General features: G+C 36.6%; 4 protein-coding genes and 1 long non-coding RNA gene across 5 annotated transcripts; 3 read left to right on the top strand and 2 right to left on the bottom strand.

The window, feature by feature from the left end:
• The first annotated feature begins 321 nt into the window (after nt 1-321).
• Nucleotides 322-6,517, top strand: LOC105964947 (uncharacterized). Its single transcript, XM_088819933.1, is given in 4 exon segments — nt 322-520; nt 4,203-4,325; nt 4,421-5,946; nt 5,948-6,517. Coding segments are annotated over 4 exon segments (2,418 nt in total).
• Nucleotides 6,518-7,556: 1,039 nt separating this feature from the next.
• Nucleotides 7,557-8,773, bottom strand: LOC148772829 (uncharacterized). The gene is made up of 3 exons (XR_016032947.1): nt 8,460-8,773; nt 8,195-8,370; nt 7,557-8,078 (listed from the first exon to the last, which is right to left on the bottom strand). It is a non-coding gene; the product is annotated as an uncharacterized LOC148772829 (long non-coding RNA).
• A 4,131-nt stretch (nt 8,774-12,904) lies between these two features.
• On the top strand, nt 12,905-15,065 carry LOC105950942 (dolichyl-diphosphooligosaccharide--protein glycosyltransferase subunit DAD1). Its single transcript, XM_012974329.2, has 5 exons — nt 12,905-13,103; nt 13,192-13,239; nt 14,105-14,192; nt 14,313-14,356; nt 14,708-15,065. Exons 1-5 carry the CDS (start codon nt 13,014-13,016, stop codon nt 14,789-14,791), a joined length of 354 nt encoding a protein of 117 aa, XP_012829783.2. The 5' UTR covers nt 12,905-13,013; the 3' UTR covers nt 14,792-15,065.
• Nucleotides 15,066-16,287: 1,222 nt separating this feature from the next.
• On the top strand, nt 16,288-17,841 carry LOC105954707 (uncharacterized). The gene is made up of 2 exons (XM_012978388.2): nt 16,288-16,767; nt 16,852-17,841. Exons 1-2 carry the CDS (start codon nt 16,288-16,290, stop codon nt 17,839-17,841), a joined length of 1,470 nt encoding a protein of 489 aa, XP_012833842.2.
• A 2,370-nt stretch (nt 17,842-20,211) lies between these two features.
• On the bottom strand, nt 20,212-21,417 carry LOC148772828 (uncharacterized). The gene is made up of 2 exons (XM_088819840.1): nt 21,391-21,417; nt 20,212-21,027 (listed from the first exon to the last, which is right to left on the bottom strand). The coding sequence occupies exons 1-2, from the start codon at nt 21,415-21,417 to the stop codon at nt 20,212-20,214; spliced, it is 843 nt and encodes a 280-aa protein (XP_088675966.1).
• Between the last annotated feature and the right edge of the window lie 927 nt (nt 21,418-22,344).

Here is a 22,344-nt window from a genome sequence, read left to right as displayed (position 1 = left end):
ATGTACATAGTCGATTAAGGTTTCAGCCACAAATAAACCCAAAATCGGCCTCCACATCGTCCCCACACCACCCAGAGCTTCTGCCATGGCCGAACCCGTCATATTTTGAGCATGTTCAGCTCCACCAATTAAGAAAACTAATTTAATTTAATTTAATCCCAATCCTAAATTAACTTAATCCCAAAAGCAACACCAGAATAGAGAATATAACTGATTATATTCATTCTTTATTACTACTTTAATTTTCTGTGTTCGTTTTCATTTCTATTTGCTAGAGAGAGAAAGTTAGAGAGAGAGAGAGAGAGAGATTGATGTATAGAAATGGCGGGTTACGAACATCAGCAAGGCTCCGGCGGCGGTGGTAATTCTTCTCGCTACGTTCATCAGCTTCTCACACCACCGACGGACCTCCACTTGCAGCAGAGGCCGCCGCCGTTGCCTTCTTCTCGTCTTGAAATTCATCACGAGCCGTCTGCTAATTCCAAGGACGACGACGCCGCCGCTACCACCAGCTCCGGGGGTACTCCCTCCGCCAACCGCCGCCCGCGCGGTCGTCCTCCGGGATCCAAGAACAAGCCCAAGCCCCCAATTATCGTCACGCGCGACAGCCCCAACGCGCTCCGATCCCACGTCCTCGAAATCTCACTCCAGCTGACGCGTGCGCGGAGACGACGGCGGCGGCGGCGGCGGCGGCAGAATCCTCCTTACTCTCCTGTTGAGCTTTCTCCTGTTGAGATTTCTCACTAATTTGTGTGTGTGTGTGTGTGTGTGTTTTTATGTGTGCGAGAGAAAGAGGGGAGAGAGAGAGAGAGAGAAAGAGAGAGAAGAGATAAGAGTGAGAAAGGGTGGTTTGGGAATTATTAAATAATATTTGGGTAGAATATTAGGTAAGGGGGTTTTCTCTAATTATTTTTGGGATGGGGGTTTTTCTTAACTCATTTACCTAGATGAGGGGGGTATTGCTAATTATCCCATCTTTTTATGCTCTACCAAAGCTTCACTAAACATTTTAACTAAATTAATTGTGAGGCCCATTTAGAAAATGCACATACATCTTTTAATAAGTGAATATGCAACGGTATTTCTTCTACCGATAAACTCATCGTACCATACTTAATACATGATCGATACATACAAAATACTATACTGGAATTTCGGTACCATAGTTGGTAAATTTTTTCTAAAACTTGATAACCCAAACTCAATCGTCCGGCTCAAATGTAAGACGCTTAGGCGCTTCATTTAGCTTGATTCACAACTTTCTCGCTCACCTTCAGATTGGGCTCGCAATCGGGCAACCAGATGCTTCGACCTGCATTAAATATCGGGCCACTCGTTGAAGATAAAAGTACATCAAACCCGTATGAAGTGTTACCATGAGCCAATTGTATCCATTGAGCAAATATGGGTTCTATTAAAATTTGTTTTTCCAGAGTCCAAAAAACAAGCATGCATGACATCATTATGAACATAAAGTCACAAGGTATGGAATTACAGAAATAGGCTGGCCCAACTTAAATGAGATATGATAGCTTCCTTATGGTCTAACATCCTTGCCAATATTATCTTCATTTTGCTCCAGGTTGTAATCCATAATGAAAAATATAGCTCCATGACCAAAAGCTCCTGTCATGATGAATCCTGCGGTGCTTCTTTCTGAATTGTTTTCACTAACTCGGCCTTATGTTTTCCTTGAGATAAATCCAAAGTTATGCTACAATTTCAACATACAAAATACTTGAACGAATTTCATGTGAGGTATTAAGAAAATCCAACTTTTTATCAAATCATTACGACATTCTGAATTAGAAATATCAGTTTTCTATGTTGAAGTTATGAGTGACCCATCAACAAACTTAAGTGTATTTTTGGCACGAATTGCCATGGTGATTGCAGGACTCTGTGATCCATAATTGTGTCATGTCAATAAAGGTATGACAAGAACAATATCAAAACTGTCGGATTGATAAATATTATAAACTTCTATAGACGAATTTGTGGGAAGAAGGCTTTCACAAGACTTGGTGAAGAAAGAGATTTTTTTCCTACTAGTACCATATAAGAACAGTATGGAGAAAAAGGAAAAATTGATTTTCATTCATCTGATTTGAGACATATATATACAAAAAATTAAATTGCCGTATACATTGAATTAATAACTCGCATAATGAGATAATAAATAAAAAGATTGGAAAATATTCTAGTAAATCCTAAACCAAAAGCATAACCAATAGGTACTTATTCACAAAGAGATCCAGACAAAAAACTCATTTACCAATAAGTCCACACATGGTTCATATTTTTGTAAAGGACTAAAATAACCCCTCATACTTTAATATGCTCCAATTTCATCCTTAACTTATTTTAACTTCAATTTGACCCCAAATTTCACAAATTATTCAATTTTGACTCAATACTTTTTTTTCAATTTTTTTTTCAAAATTGGGTCAAAATTGAATAATTGAAAAAAAAATGTTTTGGGTCAAAATTGAATAATTGGTGAAATCTGGGTCAAATTGAGATTATATTAAGTTAAGGATGAAATTTGAGCATAGGATAAATTACATCCACAACCCTGAGGTATGCTTAAATAATTTTAAGGTCCCTATGGTATCAATAATTACATTCACCTCCTTGAAACGTAGTTAGAAACTCCAACGGGATAATGCATTGGATACACTATTCCGATAGGGTTCTAATGGACTATTACTTTTAGCTAGTGGTGGAGATAACATAGAGTTATGGGGAGTTATGGGGGTGACATGGCTCCCCCAATATTTCTTAAATCACCCATAACTATTTGTTGTCTCCACCACTTCCTGAAACCAATAGTCCGTTAGAGCTCTATCGTAATAACTTATCCAATGCATAATCCCATTAGAGTTTATAACTACGTTTCAAGGAGGTGAGTGTAATTATCGATACCACAGGGGCCTTAAAGTTATTTAAGCATACCTCAGGGGTGTGGGTGTAATTTACCCTTTGAGCATATTAAAGTATGCTCCAAAAAAAATCAAAATTGAATTTTTGTGGTCAAAATTGGATTTTTTTGGACAAAATTGATTAAATCGGGGTTACAATTAAGAATTGGATATAAATGGTTGAGGGTAAAATTGGGATATACATGAATGTTTCCTTTATTTATAATAAATATTAAATTGATTGACTTATTGGTGAAAGAGATATAACCCCAAAATCTAGAATAATAATGATGTTGGTTGATTGGGGACTTATGCATAAAAACCCCTAACCAATAAGTCTAACAACTAACAAACTAATTAAAATTGTGTTTAGAATGGTCCAACACCCTTATATTTAGTTTTATCTAGTTTTATCTCGATTTGCAAATTATTAATTTCTCCAATGAATGGAACATTATATTTTGCTCTTTCGTGGGAAAATTACAGTTTATGTCCCTAAACTTTACCACTAAAACGATTTATGTCCCCAAACATTTCAATCCGCTATATATGTCCTCAAACTTGCCACTTTTGATCACTTTATGTTCTGCCGTTAACGTCGGCAGCTAACTTCGACGGAAATTGCACGCGTGGCTCACGTGACGTCTATGTGGCCGTTAAATGTGACGTGGAATAATATATTGACAATTAAATATTGACGTGGCACAATATAGTAATTTCCTCTAACTCATTCTCCCAAATCCCAAATCCCAAATCACGTTTCACTCATAAACCCTAATTTTCCCACACTTCACATTTTCAATCACCTCAACTCATTCCCAAATTTTCAATCCAATCTGCATTATTGCTCTAACCCATACTAAAATCGAAGTCACAAACCCATGAAAAATCCAAACATTTTCACATTTGAAGAGTTTGTTCCTTCTCAGAAGCTACGCTGCTTTGGGTGATTTCTAGAGAAGAAAATGTCAAGAAGGAGCGAATCCGGCCTTCAGTGGACTCCAAACTACAGTAAGTATCCTTAACTTTGTAGCTATGTTGTTAAATTATGTGAAAATGTGATTTTTGATTTGTCTAATTTTTGTTTTGTTTTTTTTTTTTTTTTTTTGTTTTTTTTTTGTTTTGCTTCCTCAAACACCGTAGTTGAAATGGGTGAACCTACATGTTTTAGCATGAAATTTTTTTATGGTGGAACTATGAGGCATGAACCAACTAGAACATATATAGGAGGGCAGGTAGAATGCTTTGATTTTTTGGATATTGACCAATTTGGTATATTAGATATGTGGGATTTTGCAAATGCTTTAGGGTACACTGAGAAGGGAAGTTTCAAATTTTGGCTAAAACATGAGAATTGTTTTAGGCCAATTGAAACTGATGTTGATGTTCTTAGCATAGCTGACTGTATTCCTTCAAACTTTGAAGTTCAGATGTTCATTGAAAAGGTTAATAACTCAGAGGGGGTACTGAATCTTTCATAAACGATGAAATTGGGATAGATGAAACTGGGGTAGAGTTAAGTGATGAGGGTGATGACAGTGAAGATGATGACATTTTTTATGAGTCTGAGTATGATATGGAGGATGATGATAAGCTATTTGAAGCTTATGTTGATCCTGAAGCTGATTTTGGTGGTTTAGACAAGGGCAAGGGTAAGATAGATGATGGTAGTGAATTCATAAGTGGTGGGATAGTTGATAAGCTATATAATGAAGAAGGGGAGGAAAATCTTGTTGCTAGTGATGATGACTTTGTCAGTGGTAGTAGTGATGAAGAAAGTGTTGGGGTGAAATACCCTAAGTTCAATCCTAGGACTGAAAAAAAGAATCCAGAACTTAAACTAGGATTAATTTTCAGTAGCAGGGATGAGGCTAAGTTTGCCATTGAGATTCATTGTTTTAGGAGAGGTATGATGATAAAATTTCAGAAGGTTGACAAGATTAGGTTGAGGGCAGTTTGTAAAAAAGATGGATGTGAGTGGTTTTGCTATGTGGGAAAGATGCAGGGGGATGGTGCTTGGCAAATTAAGAGCTATAATCCAAATCATAACAAATGCTCTTGGAATTATAACAACACAAGCATTAAATCAGGGTGGATTGGGAAGACTTTTGTGAAAAAATTGAAAGAAAATCCAAAATTGGGCACAAGTGAATTTAGAAATGAAGTCTGTACCACCTTAAAGGCCAATGTATCTAGATCACATGCCTATAGGGGAAAGCAAAAGGCTCTGAAACTGATTCAGGGGACTTTAGAGGAACAGTTTAGCAAAATAAGGGATTATTGTCAAGAGTTAGATAGGAGTAACCCAGGCTCTACTGTGAGAATGCAGTTGAATGATGAAAACAGGTTTAAAAGATTTTATATGTGTTTTAATGCATGTAAAATTGGGTTTAAGAATGGCTGCAGGCCAGTGGTTGGGGTAGATGGATGTTGGTTAAAGGGTAATCATGGGGGTCAGTTGCTTAGTGCAGTTGGACTAGATCCAAACAATAATATCTATCCAATTGCATATGCAATAGTTGAGAGTGAGACAAAAGAGAGTTGGATGTGGTTTTTGAATATGCTGAATATTGATCTCAACTTTAGTGAAAATGAACACACATGGACATTCATGTCTGACAAGCAAAAGGGCTTGATTCCAGCCTTTGAAACCTTGTTCCCAACTGCTGAAAATAGGTACTGTGTTAGGCATCTTCACAGTAACATGAAAAGGGATGGTTTCACTGGATTGGCCATTAAATCAGCATTATGGGCTACAACAAGGGCAACTAGAGTTGAGGAATTTAAGAGGAGAATGCAAGAGTTGAAGGAGATCGATGAAAATGCCTATATTTGGCTAGCCAAAAAACCTCCACAAAACTGGTCTAGGTCTCATTTCACTACCTATCCCAAGTGTGATATTTTGTTGAATAATATGTGTGAGTGTTTCAATAGCTTCATACTGGATGCAAGAGAAAAACCAATTATCTCTTTACTTGAATCTATTTGAAACCTTTTGATGACAAGAATTCAGATAAATAGAGAAAAAAACAATTAAGTGGGATGGTCCTCTCTGTCCTAAGATTAAACAAGTGTTGATGAAGACAATGAAAGAAGCTGGAGAGTGCATTCCAATAAGGTCTGATGAGTGGAATTTCCAAATTATGGGACCTTCAACTCAGCACAGTGTTGATGTTAGAGAGAGGAGATGCAGCTGCAGGAAATGGGATCTCACTGGAATCCCTTGTAAACATGCATGTTCTGCTATCTGGTGCATAAATGAAGATCCAGAATCTTATGTGCACAGTTGTTACAAAGTGGAGACCTATCTGAAATGCTATGAAACTCCTATCTTTCCTTTAAATGGACCTGAATTGTGGCCTGCCACTACAATAGAGCCTCCATTACCACCCAATTACACAGAGAAAGTAGGTAAGCCTCAAAGAATTAGGAGGAGAGAAGCAGATGAGCCACATGTTGCAAAAAATCCTCATAGGCTGGTTGGAGTTAAAAGATCAAACAAGTGCAGAACATGTGGAGGCACAAACCACAACTCTAAAACATGCAAAAAGAGGAAGTGTTCAAGAAGGGAGCAAGGGTGCTGGTATGAGTGCTGAGCAAGGAAACCAAATGAATGAAGTTGAAGCTTCAACTCAAGCTTTAGTTTCAACTCCACAAGTACCACAACCACCAATTCACACTGCAAAAGATAAAGAAAAATTACAGGTTTATAATTGTATTTTTTTTTTAAATAGCTCAATGTATATAATATATAAAATTTCAGTTATGCAAGCTATTTTTTCAAAATTGCAGTTTAGAAGACCTCAGAAGAAAATGACAGAAACAGACAGAAGGAACAGTTATGCAAGCTATTTTTAATTTATATTTTTTTTTATTAATTACAGCCAAGTCAATCTTCTCCAACAATCCAGGCTCCAATGATTGTAAAAGGAGGTGTTAATTTCATAACACTATCCAATTTAGCATCATCAGTGACCAATCAACTTAAGGGAAACTCAGGCTCTGAAATTGGTGCAAGTTCTTCTAAGTCAGCCTCTGCATCTATCACAAATTCCAAGGCATCTTCCAAGTCAGTAGTTGCTTCCAAGGCATCTTCCAAGTCAGTAGTTGCTTCCAAGTCAGCCTCCAAGATGAAGAAGTGATCAAGTTTGAACAAGATTGTACTTGTGTTATTTTGTATGTTTGTTAACTAGTTTGATGTTGGAATGTTGAATATTTGGCTGTTTAATGTTTGATGGTTTGTTAGGATTTGAACACAGTTTGATGGTTTGTATGACATGTTTTGGTTTGTTTGGATTTGAACACAGTTGGTTTGTATGAGATGTTTGATTTGTTTGGATTTGAACACAGTTGGTTTAATTTGTATGAGATGTTTGATGACTCTTTTAAGTTATTAAATGTTTGATATTTGAATTTCTATTTGAATTTCAAGTTAATGAATAAGCTTAATTATGTATATATAAGTTCTATAATTGATCAATACATACAAGGTACTTCATGGAAGCCAACCAACATAATAAGCAGCAAATCAAATGACCAATACAAGAATCACTACCAAATTCACCAAACTCAAGAATTATTACCAAATTACCAAATTCACCATTACAAGAACTTCTAACAACTGAAAATTGATCATTCAAGAACTACTACCAACTTCACCAAATTCACCAAAATTCAAGAACTACAACCAAATTACCAAATCCACCATTACAAGAACTCCTAACAACTGATAATTAACCATAAACAAAACATTAGAAACAACATCCACATTCAAACAAAACATTACATAGACCCCCTTTCTATGCCAATTTTCATGACATATATGGCAATGAACAGAAGTATGACCATAAAGACTCCAACTTGCAATTTCATCCTCTTATTGTACATTGCAATCAAACCCTCCAGTTTCTTGGCTCTTTTCTGAACAATCCTTCTTTCCTTTGCAAGTTCACCTTCTAGCTTGTTTAATTTTTCTTCTTTTTCTTTGTAACAAGCCACTTCACCTTCAACTTGGTTCAATATTGCTTCTTTCTCTTTGAAGCAAGCTAATTCACCCTCTAGTTTGTTCACTCTCCTAAGCAGTCCGGGGATAATCATCTTGGATCTACCGCATATTTCAGGATCCAACCACTTGAATACACCACAGTAGGTTGATTTCTGTAACGAATCCCAAAACTTGAATCAAAAGAACACATTTAACCCCATAATTTGTTCAAGCTTGAAATAACAAATCCAATATACTGTAATGAACAAATAAAAGGAAAGCATTTTACCCCATAATTTGGGCAAGCTTGGTATCTTCTCCCTGGATTGTCTGGCGTCCATGACGTAATCACTGGCAAACAAAATCCACATTTACAATTGATTGTGTAAAATGTTGAATGAGCATCAGAGCTCGTTGAGGATGAGCTCCGACAGCCATAATTAGATCATTTACTCATATTTTATGCTACATCGAAAACATTGAGGTGAAATCAACACTACAAGTATATTAATTACCAAAATCGACAATTGTTCAAATAAATAGAGGAAACTTACCAAATCGAAAATTGTTTTGCAATTGTCACGCTTTAACTACTCGGACATTCAAAAATTTGGGAAGACGATTTTGCTATTTTCGAATTTCAACTCAATTGAAGGATTCGAAATGGGGTTTTAGGGCTTCGATTTACGGGTTAATTGGGGATATGGAGAATTAGGGATTTTACAATAGAAATAGGGGAGGAGAATGACGTGTCGCTCCACATCACGTTTCGTCGGCCAAGTAGGCACTGGGTGTTGAACAGCTCGACATTTAACGGCCACATAGACGTCACGTGAGCCACGCGTGCAATTTCCGTCGAAGTTAGCTGCCGACGTTAACGGCAGAACATAAAGTGATCAAAAGTGGCAAGTTTGAGGACATATATAGCGGATTGAAATGTTTGGGGACATAAATCGTTTTAGTGATAAAGTTTAAGGACATAAACTGTAATTTTCCCATCTTTCTATAACTTTAGAATCACACTAAATAAAAAAATCATATTTTGTTCCCTGCAAGATACTCCAATTTCAAACTTATATGCAAAATTTGTATATAACATATTCTTTTTTTTAAAACTCGATCAATGTAAAATAAATTACTGACATTCTCTTGCGGACATAAATTGAAAGGCCACCCCGAATTTTTCTTTTTTCCATTCAAGAAGTTTGAACGCAAAACAACAAGGTTGAGTGATGATTTTGTGGTATTTAGGGTGTGGATGGTAGTAATAGATCAATCTAGGTAAATAGCAAACGTGAAAATTGGACAAGAACCCACGAAACACAACATTAAATAAATCATTCTTGAAATAGAAAGAAAAAAATAACGGGAGAGAGAAAAAAACAAACTTTTTTTTAATTGATAGAGAGAAGGGAGAGACTTTGTGTAAAGAGAGATTGAGAAATTGTATTTTAAGAAAAGATTACCCCGCCAAAATTAAGAAGGGGATATACTTTTACATAAAAAATATGGGCTATTAGGGAGAACCCCCTCTAGCATTATTTTATTGAGGATGGGTCCAACTCTTTTTCCTTTATTAGTGAGAGACCCATCCTTTTTTTTTCTCTTCAAATTTACCCTTCTTCTATTCACTACATATTATACACTACTTTGATGCATTTTTTTTTTCTTATTTAAATAATAATATTTAAAAAAAAAATTAACATTTTATTATATTTTTTAAAAATATTTTTTTACAATATTTTTTTTGTCTTCAATTAAAAGAACTATATTTCAATTAAACAATTATTATTAAAAACAACTGTTATTAAAACAATTATGATTAAAACAACCATATATCTCCCACAACTCTCATTTATCAAAATCAACTATTTATTATATCAACTATTTATTATAAAATCAACTAAAAAGTAATAAAAACAATTATATTGTTGTACGAAAACAACTATATTGTTGTACGAAAACATCTATATATCTGTAAATAGCACCAACACAATTTCAACAAAAACAAACATCCATTATACTATTAATTGAACACAAAATTAGCCTTCAATATAAGAATTCAAACAAAAACTCCAAAAAAGAAAATTGAGATTCGAGAATTGGGTTCCACAAAAAAATCAGAGAAGAAGAAGAACAACAACAACAATGAAACAATGTTGGGGGCGGTCTCTATTGAAATCTCATACGCAATATCAACCCTAGCGCTGCTGCATAGTCTCGTCATTCTCCCTAGCAAAAACCCTAATGTTGTCCTTGACGAGAGAATTCAAGGGGTGAAGACAGCCTTCTTTTCGCGGCGGTGGAGGGACAAATGCCGTTGGGAGAAGAGAGTTGACAGGGCGAAATAAAGATTAAGAGAATGAGTGGTACAAGGGCGGTGGTATTGAGCGCAACGACGACGGCGATGAGATGGCAGAGGGTTGGAGGCGGCGGTTTTTAGAGAGAAAAGAGAGAGAGAAATAAGAGAAAGAGAAAACGTGAAATATGTTTGGTTATTTTAGGTATAACATAGAAGGGCAAAGTAGGTATATTAGTCATGTCAAATACAATATTAATTAAAAAAAAATATATTTAATATAAGGTAGGGAGTCTCACTAATAATGAAAAGGAGGTTATATCCACTTTAGTTACTTAGGGATTTTTCACTAATTATTCCTAAAATATAATATAGATAATAATGATACATTTTAACGAAATTATATAGTGGTATAAAAAAAATCATTATATCTTTTTAGAATTTATAAGTCAAACTATAAAGATTGTATCTTGACCCGTTAAAATCGAAATTCAATACAATAAAATCAAAAGGTTCAATAAAATTCAATTATGATAACACAACCATTAATTGTCATATTCAATATTATTATTATTTAAAATAACCACTATTAAAAAATGTATCTATAATAAATATTTGAAAATACAAAGAACTGACTAAATAAAACATGAACAAATGAATGACTACAAGCCGACTTATGTTATTATAATCGGTGGCGTGTGAAAAATCCGAGTAAAATATAAATATCTTCTTAGGACTATATAAAATAGATTAATATCTTCTTAATTTAATTTTATCATAACAAAATATAATAAATTTAAATTTTCTTAAATTGTAAAAAATCAAAAAATCATAAAAATCAAATCGTAAATCGTAAGATTTAATCAATGTTTTGATGTTTAAGATTTGTATTAAGATTATAATCAATTTGGGTATCGAATCGATTAGAATCGTAAGATGTGAATGGTAAATTGTAAGATTTTAATAACCACAAACTAAATAATTAATTGATCAATAGGGAATTAGTGCAATATAATCTAATAAAACCTAGGGCTCTTGATAAAACCCCTCAAACCTTTTATTAATAGGAAGAAGTCCAATCCGTATTTCACTCTTTGAGATAAAACAATCCTCCTTTCTTCTTTTCTCTATTATTAAAATTGTATTCTCACTATTTTATTCCCACTACTTCCATCCCCATTTATTTTTCCTTTAAAAAAAAAAATCGTTTTCTAATTTTTTATTTTTAGTTTATTTTTATTATTTTTGTAATAATTATTTTTTAAGTATTTTTTACCTCTTTTTCCCTTTGTCAGGTGTATTGATCGAGTATGAACAGGTGTATTGATCGAGTATGAACTAAAACATAGTCGATTAAGAAACGGACAAATAAAAATAACAAAACTAAACTAAAGAAATAAAAATCAACTATTTCTTACAAAATAAAAAATATACAAAAAATGTTATTTTATACAAATTGGAATCAATACAAAAAAAAATCCAAAAAGAAATAAAAAACAAATTTCCTCTGCCCGCGCTGTTATCCGCTTAATCCACCCAGAAGACCCTAAATATGTTCCCCATCGTCACCACACTGTCACCACACCACACCATCACCGCCCCCAAAATCTATCACAACCACCTGCCATATACAAACACACCACCATAAACACAAATATACAAACCTACCACCGCCGCAAACAACTTCACAAATACAACTACCGCCACAAACATCTTCCTCGAAACACTCAACGTCGACGGGGATTGGAAGCGGGATGGAGAAGGTGACATATCAATAGACAGGATTGAGAGCAGCGAATTCACAGGGGAAGAGGCTCGTTATTTTGGCGGCGCCTCGTCGGTACTTTATTTCCAGATCGATGGCTATGGATTTGGATGGAAAAGAAAGGAGATAAAAAAGAAAAAAAAACAGAGAAGACGGTATATGAGAGAGATAGGAAGAATGAAATTATTGCTCTGAAGGATAGTATTGAAATTTAATGTATAAAAATTAGCTAGAGTATAACCTACGGGGATTTCTCAAATTATTTATTCGAGGAGGGTCTACCTTATATGATTTTTCCGAATGAAGGCGGTCTTACTAATTTTCTTTCAAATCTAGGGTAAATTGCAACCAACCCTTGAGGTATGGTCAAATTACGAAAAAATCCGTCATGTTTGGGTAGTTACAACCACCCACCTCAACTATAAATCTTCTTACATGTTCACTCTAACGGTGTTAAATTTAGTGGAATCTTTTAGACTATATGAAATATTCTCAATTTCGTACCCGTTTCATCCCTATTCTAGCTCCACATTTTGAAGCAAGATGATCATAAGATGTGTTTATTGGCTTGTATATATCAGATTGTGGTGCATCAGAAACTGCATTTTTGAACAAAACGAGTACAAACAAGAGAACTTTCCACGGAATCTAGAAAATATTATGTTGAATTTGACACCATAAGGGTGGAAGTGTAAGAAGATTCATAGTTGATGAGGAGGTAGTTGCAATTATCCAAATATGATGGGTTTTTTCATAATTTAACCACACATCAGGGGGTGTTTGTAATTTACCCTAAAATCTATATAATCAAATACAGGTGAATAAACAATGTGGATAGTAAGAACAAATAATTCTATCCTACACAGTAAATTGATTGATGGGCTTGGTAATTAATAGATCCATGCTTCAGTCGGTTTCTTATTTTGGGACCGAATGGGCCAACAAAAAATTGGGCCGGTTTTGACTCGGAGTCTCTCTCTCTCTCTCTCTCTCTCTCTTGAGAATGGAATATGTGAGAGAGAGAGAGATCACAAAGTGTGAGAAATGGGGAAATCGACGACGACGACAAAGGATGCTCAAGCTCTTATTCATTCTCTCCGTACAGCCTACGTCGCTACCCCCACTAATCTCAAGGTCGTAACTCTACTACTTACTGATTTATTTATTTATTTATTTCCACATATCTGATTTTGGTTTGGGGTTTGGGGTTTGGGGTTTGCAGATCATCGATCTCTACATTGTCTTTGCAGTCGTTACAGCTATAATTCAGGTATTGCTTGAAAAATAACACACTCTCTGAATAACTGACTAATTGGGATTTGAGTTGATTGATTTATATTTCGAGTGATAGCGTCTTCATTTTAGAATAATTTAGCGGTTTTTGTTTTTTGTTTTTTCTAAATCAATGATGATAATCAACTAACTGAAGGAATATTTTTGAGTTTTATTTGTGGATTGGCAACTGAAGGAGGAACCCATTCCTCAGTTGTTTTCTAAGACCAGATTCACATTTCTCCAACTGTCTGTTTGGGAATTCATTACTTTTGTAATATATTTGGTTTTATATGGATTACAAAATACAACTCTTCATTTAAGCACTTTAACCATATAATGTACTTAAATATTAAGAGCACACAAGTTGCCTTAGTTTTGGTCGAAGAGAGGTTGATGATCTCTTCGTTTGTTTGCTTAGTTAAAAAATATTAATGTCTTTTTGAAATCAAATATCAGTTTCTTTGATGGTAACTTGAAGAATAAGGGTAATCAACTGGTTATCAGTAATGTGATGCTTCTGATAAATGGTTTTATGTTTGTTTAGATAATGGGTTTATTTGATATCATGTTTGTAACATGATATTGATGTTATCATCTGAGTGGATATTATATTGGCATTCTAACGTGTATAAGATGAAAAAAAATAGCTCTCCATTGACTCAAAATTAAATCTTGTCAATATATTTAGTCAATGTGGACTGTTTTGTTATCGTATAATCACGCAAATTGTAGATCTCTGATTCATTGGATTCTTTGACAAACATATATTCTCGTAAAATTAGCTTTTGTTCCATGTCTGGTTTGTTTGTGGAATGAAATGTGAAACTGAAATGCTGTTTCATTTATGTGGTAATAAGTAGGTAGGTTACATGGCTATTGTTGGGTCCTTCCCCTTCAACTCCTTTCTTTCAGGTGTACTTTCATCTGTGGGGACTGCTGTTCTTGCAGGTATATATATTATTAGTTATTATTGCCCACATACCATTTTTTCCTTCTTCTCCTGCAATATTTATTTATGTTATATCTGTAGAAACTCATTTTATATTTTATTGTATTGGTTGGTGACAGTTTGTCTTCGAATTCAAGTAAACAAAGAAAACAAGGAATTTAAGGTAATATTTCTCATTAACTTTATATGTCCGATTGAATCAATATTTTGTTCATTTTATGTGAGGGTAGAGGTTAGATAACTGAAAATTGCAAGTGTTGCTAAGTAGTAGGCTTATGTCTCATTTACTTGGTCTTTGTTCAAGTTGACATTTTGTGTTTATGTTAATACCGAGCATTAAACTAAGCAAGTTGGATCAGGATTTGGCAAGAATGAGCGTGGGTTTTTATTTATCTTCCTTATGGCTATAAAATAAAACAAGAAAGAGTGGGAAACAAGTAGCATAGAGTTATTGAATCTGTTCGAGTTGATACTTATTATTATTATCATCTATTTATGTTTTCTGAATTTGCAGGATATAGGTCAAGAACGTGCTTTCGCAGATTTTGTGCTTTGTAATTTGGTTCTCCATTTGGTTATCATGAACTTCCTAGGATAAGCCACCATTTGGTACTTGAATAGAGACGCAACGTTAATCAGATTGGGTTTTAGTAATTAAACCGAAAGGGTATTGTACAACAACTTAAGTGTAGTGGATTAGATTGGGTGTTATCCATTCCTATTCACTCGTAAAATATGTCAATTAGATTCATGTTATCCAGACTCCAAATTTTCAATCTTTTCGGTAGTGGCATTGTAATCAATTCTTACAAGTGTATGAATTCAAATGTTGAACAGTGCCTACAATAGAGTACTAAAATCATCGCTTCCTATTCTTTTGGGTAAATTACAACTACCCTTGAGGTATGGTCAAATTATGAAAAAATCCCTCTTATTTGGATACTTACATCTACTCCTCAACTATGAATCTTCTTACACTTCCACCCTTATGGTGTCAAATTAAACATAATCATTTACATTCCGTGGTGTTGTTCTGGTTTGTATTCATTTTGTGTAAAAATATAGTTTCTGATGCACCACAATTTGATATATATAAGCTAAAAAACACATCTAATGTCATCTTGCTTCAAAATGTGGAGCTCGAATGGGATAAAACGGGTACAAAAGTGATAATGTCCATATAATCAAGAAGATTCCACTAAATTTGAAACCGTAAGGATGGACATGTAAAAAAAAATATAGTTTAGGGGTTACTGTAATTACCTAAACAAGAGGGGGGTTTACGTAATTTTATCATACTTCATGGTGGTTGTAATTCTTTTTTTTCTTGTGCCAGTTATGATGAACCATAAATAGGTTCAACCTGCCTCTAGTGGCTCAAATCACGAACCCACTAATAAGGGTGTTACTATTTGCAGCGGTACTTTTACTGAAATTGGCTTATTTGCAGCGGTACCTTTTTCATTTTAATTTTTCCAACTTGCAATTTCTCTCTCCTACTCCCAAACATTCTCTAGAAATTTGAATTTCGTAAAATTTTTTCGACATTCAAACCATACAAACGAGGCTCGATTCCGGTAAGTTTTCGATTTCGTACTACTTTTAATTAGTTTCATTTCCAATTTAGGTAAAAATACGTGTTTAAGAATAGATCTAGCAAATTTCGGAAAAAAAAAAAAAAAATTTACGGTACGTGTTTTCTGGAGCACGGAGACCTCAAGAACGTTGAAGTTCCCGTGCTCTGCAGAACGGAGACCTCAAGAATTCTTGAATTCTCCGTTCTGCAGAGCACGAGAACTTCAACGTTCTTGAGGTCTCCGTGCTCCAGAAAACGGATACTTCAAGTACCCGTTCTCTACAAAACGGGAGTTCCAAATTATTTTTGAAATTTAAATTTTCCGAAAAAAAAAAAAAAAATTATTTTTGCGTTTCCCGTGTTCTGGAGAACGGGCACTTGAAATTTTTTGAATTTCCCGTTCTGCAGAACACGGGAACTTGAAGAATCTTCAAGTTCCCGTGTTCTGCAGAACGGGAAATTCAATTTTTTTTTTTTTTTTTATTATGTTTTTTAATTTATTTTTTATTCTTTTACAGATGGCACGTCAGGACAAGGGGAAAAGGCTTATGGGTTCTTCTTCGAGTTCGGATAAATTTCCGAAGATTAAATTTCGTTATGGCGGGCAAGGCGCGACGGAAGCCGAGGCGGAAGCGGAGCGCATTCGTATGACTGCATCTCATCGTCGTAGGAGAGTTATGGAGCGCGACACTGGTTTACCGGTCGTGGACGAGATTCCCCACATAGATCAGAGTTCTAGATCTATGGCGGGTAGCATTCGATCTGTAGGGGCAGATTCTCGTATCCCCTACGAGGGACACGAGGAGGAGCATGACCATGTTGACAGCGATTTTGATGATGTTCCCGTCCCGGCCGCGCGCGCACGGAAGTCTCGGTACGAGTTTGACACTTTCAGTGGCCCACTTGAGTTACATGGTCCGGCTCCAGGAGGACCGACTGATTGGAGGATGATTCCTAGTTTCAAGAGTCATATTGCCTACTACATTTGGGCAGGACATGTAAGTTTAAATATATTTATTTTTATATATTTTAAATATATTTATTTTAATATATTTTGTCTGATTAAATTAGAAATTGTACAGGAGCGCAGCGTGGGGCGATGCGAGTCAAGGATTACTGCGCTTAATGCTTTTAAGAAACATGAGTTGAAGCAACTCATGGCTCCTTACGGGCAGGATGAGTTAGAGCTACTGGAGGCATCTGGCCTAGACTCACTCGAGTACTTCTACATTAAAAATGTAGACAAGGGACTCATGGGGGCATTTATAGAGAGGTGGCAGCCGGAAACGAACAGTTTCCACATGCCTTGGGGTGAGATGACGATCACCCTACATGATGTCCATTTGATTTTGGGGTTGCGTGTTGACGGTTTAGCGGTGCACGGTGATTCTGTTGAGGAGAGGCCTATGAGTGAGTTGTTGCTAGCTGAGGTTCTTGATTTGGACATGGTCGAGGCGCATGCCAAGCTCGGCAATAGTGGGATAAAATGGTCGGAGTTTGTGGAGCGTGTGCGTAGTCGGTCCCGAACTTGTCGGCAGAAGGTGGTAGGATATTTGACGTTTTTGATCGGTATGGCTTTGTTCCCCGACCGGAGTGTAGACAGGTTCAAGCCAACGTGGATGAGATATTCTTCCGATCTCGAGCACGTCGGCGAGTATGCTTGGGGTGCAGCTGTATTGGCTCATTTATACCGACAGTTGGGCTTGGCTAGTAGGACTTTAGCCTGGCCGCCGTCTGAGACTGCCACTCGGTACATGGAGTGGTACGTTCCTCGTACTCATCAGTACGTGATCAACCGGGATCCAGCGCCAGAAGGACCACCGCCAGTCGTACGCCCCCCTCCTATTCAGCCGGACTTTTATGACATTGTGCGTATCATCCATCCGCACATGCACGAGATACCCCAGCATCTACGTGTCCAGTTACAGCCTCGTGTGGAGCCACATGCACGTTTTCTAGGTTTATCCCCCACTGGAGATTCCGACGACGACGACTTTATGGAGATGCCACCACCGCGTCGGCGACCGGGTGGGACGAGTGGCACTTCGAGGAGGTCTAGGGGTAGACAGTAGACGGCTTTTGTTTGACATTTAGTTGTTTTTTCTGACATTTGGGTATGTTTTGTATTTGTTTGACATTTATTTGTTTTTTCTAACATTTGACTATGTTTTGTATTTGTTTGACATTTATGTTATTTTTGTTTGACTATTTTATTTATGTTATTTTTGTTTTGGGTTTAATTTCAAATACATTCCAACCAACATACTATAATATAATACAAGGTCCAAACATACGAACTAAAATAAAATAATACAAGGTCCAAACATACAAACTAAAATAAAATAATACAAGGTCCAAATACATACCAACTAAAATAAAATGCCTATCCCAACCTACATAAACGACGCCACATGTATAGGCGTTCTTCGAACATTTCCGACAAGTGGGCAAGATTTGCGGCTCTAACATGTCGCCACTGTGGAGTGATAGGTGGTAGAGGACAATTAACCGGTAACTGGATAAGGACAAAATGGTCTCCTAACAACACCATATGGATCATATGGGATAATTCACCTGGACCAACTAGAGGTAAGTAGGTTATATTTCCGCCAATGGCGTATAAGACCAAAGCCGCATTGTATTTAGTCGCTATCGACATTCCCATATCCAGAAATGACATCCATTTGTCCCGACTGCACGGTCCTTCTTGCCAATCGCATTTTTCTATCCATCGGATGACTTCATCTTGACCATTTCGCGATGCGTACGTACCAAAATGCTCGTACATATCGGCAATCAAATCTCTCCTTACACGACTCCATCTGTTCTGATCTCGGAACACTGCTTCTGCAACACATCTGTACCCACAACTTCCATCTGCTATAACATTAACATACGACACAATAGATCCTGCCACAAAACCTGGGATGTAAGATCTGAAATTGAGCTCATCGCCCGGTTCCTTTCGAGGCATCGGTGTACGATTCTGATTGGCAGTGGATTCATCACTTGATCTACCACTCCCTCGACCCCGCCCCCGTCCACGACCAGAACCGGGATCGGTTACTTTCGATGGTGGGGTTCCGGTAGAAGTACTTTTTCGACCCTTAGAACCTGCAGACGATTTACCCTTTTCTTCACCAGTAGACGGCTTCCGCTGGAATGGTGGGAACTCCCAACCGGATTTATCTCTCTTCGTCGGTTTATCCTTTGGCCTTCCTTTCGGTATAACATATGCAGGCTCTGCCAAGTGGGTGGTGTCTGGATGAATAGTGCTATTCATGTAATCAACAGTCATCTTTTGAGTCATATAATCTTTTTTCTAACACTTCCGTGGCTAGTCTGATTATTCGGTCTCTCATATTTGTTTCACGATCCATCTGTGCTTCGGGTATTTCTGGTTCTTCAACGTGCATGGTACTCCAAAATGGATGTAGATCCATAGATATAAATGTATCACGTTGCTGGATTTTCAACGCAATTCGGCATGCACAAGGAAGTGCATGACTATCCCACAAAACGTGATCACAAAGAGATGGGTCTTGAAACCCCGGTTTTTTGAGCTCATCATCAAGCAAATTTAATGCTTTATGTGTGACTTTGCATATCAAACCCTGAAATACCGGATACGATGATGAGTGCAACCGGATTGAACTGCATTTTGAAAACTCACCCTTGATCTTGGTTAGTTGATACTCAACCCCGGAGTTGAGCTGATATTGAATGGTGTTCACACCACCGGTAGAAGCATTAATCCAACCCTTCGACGATTTATGAGCACTTTCCACCCTGTTAATAGCCATTAAAATAACAACTAATAAATAAAAGCGCCCACAATATAATATAAAATACAAGACGATAATGAAACCCAACATACCTAGATGTCGACGTGTTCCCAAAATGCAAAATCTTATTAGTCCATGCTTTGACGAATTTGTGCTTGTAAATTAGCCAAGTATCGTTAAGGTATGATATCAATTTGGGGTAACAACCATAGCGTCTAACCATTTCCTCGTAATTATCATTGTAATCTTCTTCTGTTTTTGATTCCACTAATTTTGCCCAATGTATGCGCCGAAATATAAGCCCGTGTTTAGTACTACCAATAAATCTCGATGCATTTTTTTCCACGTTTCTATTGATGTGAAACAAACACAAGAAATGAGCGGAATCTGGAAATATTACGGGCATTGCTTTGATAAGTCCCAATTCACGATCCGTCAATATCACATTAGGTACCAGCCCCCCCAATGCACATTTCAAACAACGCAAAACCCATTTGTATGTGTTTGCATCTTCATGTGACATGAAAGCAACAACAATTGTAAAATTCATACCAACAGGAGTGATTCCAATTATTTCCAAAAGTGGCATCTCATACCTACGTAAATACATAAATATCAAATGGAATCAATCAATGTAAAATAGCACAATAATAAATACTAATTAACAACATACCTATTGGTTTTGTAAGTGCAGTCCATCAATATGACGTGAGAGAATAACCGCAAAAGTTTCAACGAAATAGGAGCAGCGAACATCAAATCAGTAAGTGTATCATCACCTTCATTACTTCGATACCAATATTCATATCCAGATTCTTGAAGGTTCGACATCACGTGTTGTATCACAGTCTTCCCCGCCATATTCTCTTTTTTCATCTTCTCAAGTTGGTTGTAGACATGTTTCACACTCGTTGATGTCTGTGGATTATCCTTTCTCAATCGATCCATAATTAATGCCGGCTTCACGTGGCTCCTTCTAAGTAATTTCACTACCTCGTATTCTTCTGGTGTCAAACGACTATCCGGTCCTTGTCCAGTAGGATACGGTAGTATCGGATGAGTGTGAGTGCCACTTTTTAAATTCATTCGCCATAGTCCATCGTTTGCATTTTTGCTACAGTATATACGAAAAGGACATCCACATTTTTTTGTTCCCACATTCCGTGGTATCGCACCTACGGTTCGTTTTTCACGTCCCTCCCCAGACAAATGACATCTAATTACTACATACACGTTTTTCTTGCTTGAAGTTACTATCAATCGATGACCATGAGTAGCAGCCATTTTTTTTGCCCATTCCACTAATTCTTTCCCAGTTTCAAACTCAACACCTACATTGAAATGTTGACTGTGATCCTCAGAAGTTGTTGGTGTGTCTTGAGGAACATCGTAACACATGTCGGGATCCTCGTACTCGTTGTACGCTTTGTCACGATTAGTTGTAAACTCATCGTCAAAATCACCTTCAGTACCCTATTAAGATATAACAAGTAATAATTAGTATATAAATAACAATATTAAAAAAAAACAAAAATTTATTTTTTACGGATTCCCGTGCCGGCGGGCACGGTGGTTCAGTGCTCCCGTGCCGGAAGGCACGGTGGTGCCCTACTCCCGTCCGCCAGGACACGGGAAACTCAAACTCCCGTCCTCTAAGGCACGGGAGCACGATATTCCCGTGCTCCCCAAGACGGGACCTATATTTGGTTTTTTTTTTTTTTTTTTTTCTCCCGTGCTGTACAGCACGGGAATCCCTAATTTTTGGGATTCTCGTGCTACACAGCACGGTTACCCGACGAAAAACAAAAAAAAAAACCGCAACTTTCTTCGATTTACCTCGTAAAACTCGTCAGAATCGGCCATAGTGTTATATGTTGTCGTCGGGCAGTCGATTCATCAAAAAAACACGAAAATGTTAATTCTCGACTTTTTTTAGTTGAGAGCGTTTTCAGTTTTCCAAAAAGTTGGAAAAGTTGAAATGAAAAGGTATCGCTGCAAATAAGCCAATTTCAGTAAAAGTCCCGCTACAATTAGCATTTCAGTATTTATAAACGACCAATCCTTCAACAATTAGAATAGATATAGGAGAGCTTGTACCAAAAGTGAAATCCCTCATCCTGAGAGCTTCATCCCTTGGCCCGACGAGTATTTTATGGAGGATTGTAAATCATGGTAATTCAACGGCCCGTTAGGGTAGCGGACCCGGACTTGATGCCCACATGGAACCAACCATCACTGGAGTTGAAATTCCCACACTGCGGCTGTCAGAATTCGATCCTAAGACCTTGTACTAAATTACCACCCCGGAACCAGTTGAGCTACACCAATGCGGGCTAGACACATGAGAGCTAAACGTATTGGAAATGTGTTCAAATACTTATATCCGCTCATAGTCATATAACATCAGACAAATGATTAAGGGATAGCATTGGGACCGGATCATCCTGTTTTATCATAAAAACGGATTCCAGTGAGTGAATGCCACGTGGATAAAAATATTAATTATTCTCTTTTTTTTAGCCCATTTTTTCACATTAAAAGCTCTTAATCGTAATTAGTAGAGACAGAGTTAAGGTGGTGTTTGCAAAAGCTTATTTAAAAGCAGAAGTTACTGATTGTGAATTAAGTTGGTTTTAAGTGCTTATTTCTAAACGTTGGGGGTGTTTGCAAATATTTTAGAAAATAAATTTAAATAGAAAAAACAGGATTATGGATGCTTTTAATAAAATAGCTAAAAATAGTATTTTAAGAGAAACAAAAACAAAAGTTAATTTTGCAAACACCTAAAAA

Source organism: Erythranthe guttata, chromosome 1, assembly GCF_056151865.1.
Source record: "Erythranthe guttata isolate IM_541 chromosome 1, IM_541, whole genome shotgun sequence".
NCBI classification, from domain to species: Eukaryota; Viridiplantae; Streptophyta; class Magnoliopsida; order Lamiales; family Phrymaceae; genus Erythranthe; species Erythranthe guttata.
The sequence above is the reverse complement of the archived record's forward strand: the minus strand, read 5'-3'. Positions and strand labels throughout refer to the sequence as shown.

Coding starts and splice junctions, on each gene's coding strand:
- LOC105950942 (XM_012974329.2), top strand. CDS start 13,014: ATGGGGAAATCGACGACGACGACAAAGGATGCTCAAGCTCTTATTCAT. Junction 13,240..14,104: donor TCGTTACAGCTATAATTCAG/GTATTGCTTGAA, acceptor GGTAATAAGTAG/GTAGGTTACATGGCTATTGT. Junction 14,357..14,707: donor AAGAAAACAAGGAATTTAAG/GTAATATTTCTC, acceptor CTGAATTTGCAG/GATATAGGTCAAGAACGTGC.
- LOC105954707 (XM_012978388.2), top strand. CDS start 16,288: ATGGCACGTCAGGACAAGGGGAAAAGGCTTATGGGTTCTTCTTCGAGT. Junction 16,768..16,851: donor ACTACATTTGGGCAGGACAT/GTAAGTTTAAAT, acceptor GAAATTGTACAG/GAGCGCAGCGTGGGGCGATG.
- LOC148772828 (XM_088819840.1), bottom strand. CDS start 21,417: ATGGCCGATTCTGACGAGTTTTACGAG. Junction 21,028..21,390: donor ATTCTGACGAGTTTTACGAG/GTAAATCGAAGA, acceptor ATATCTTAATAG/GGTACTGAAGGTGATTTTGA.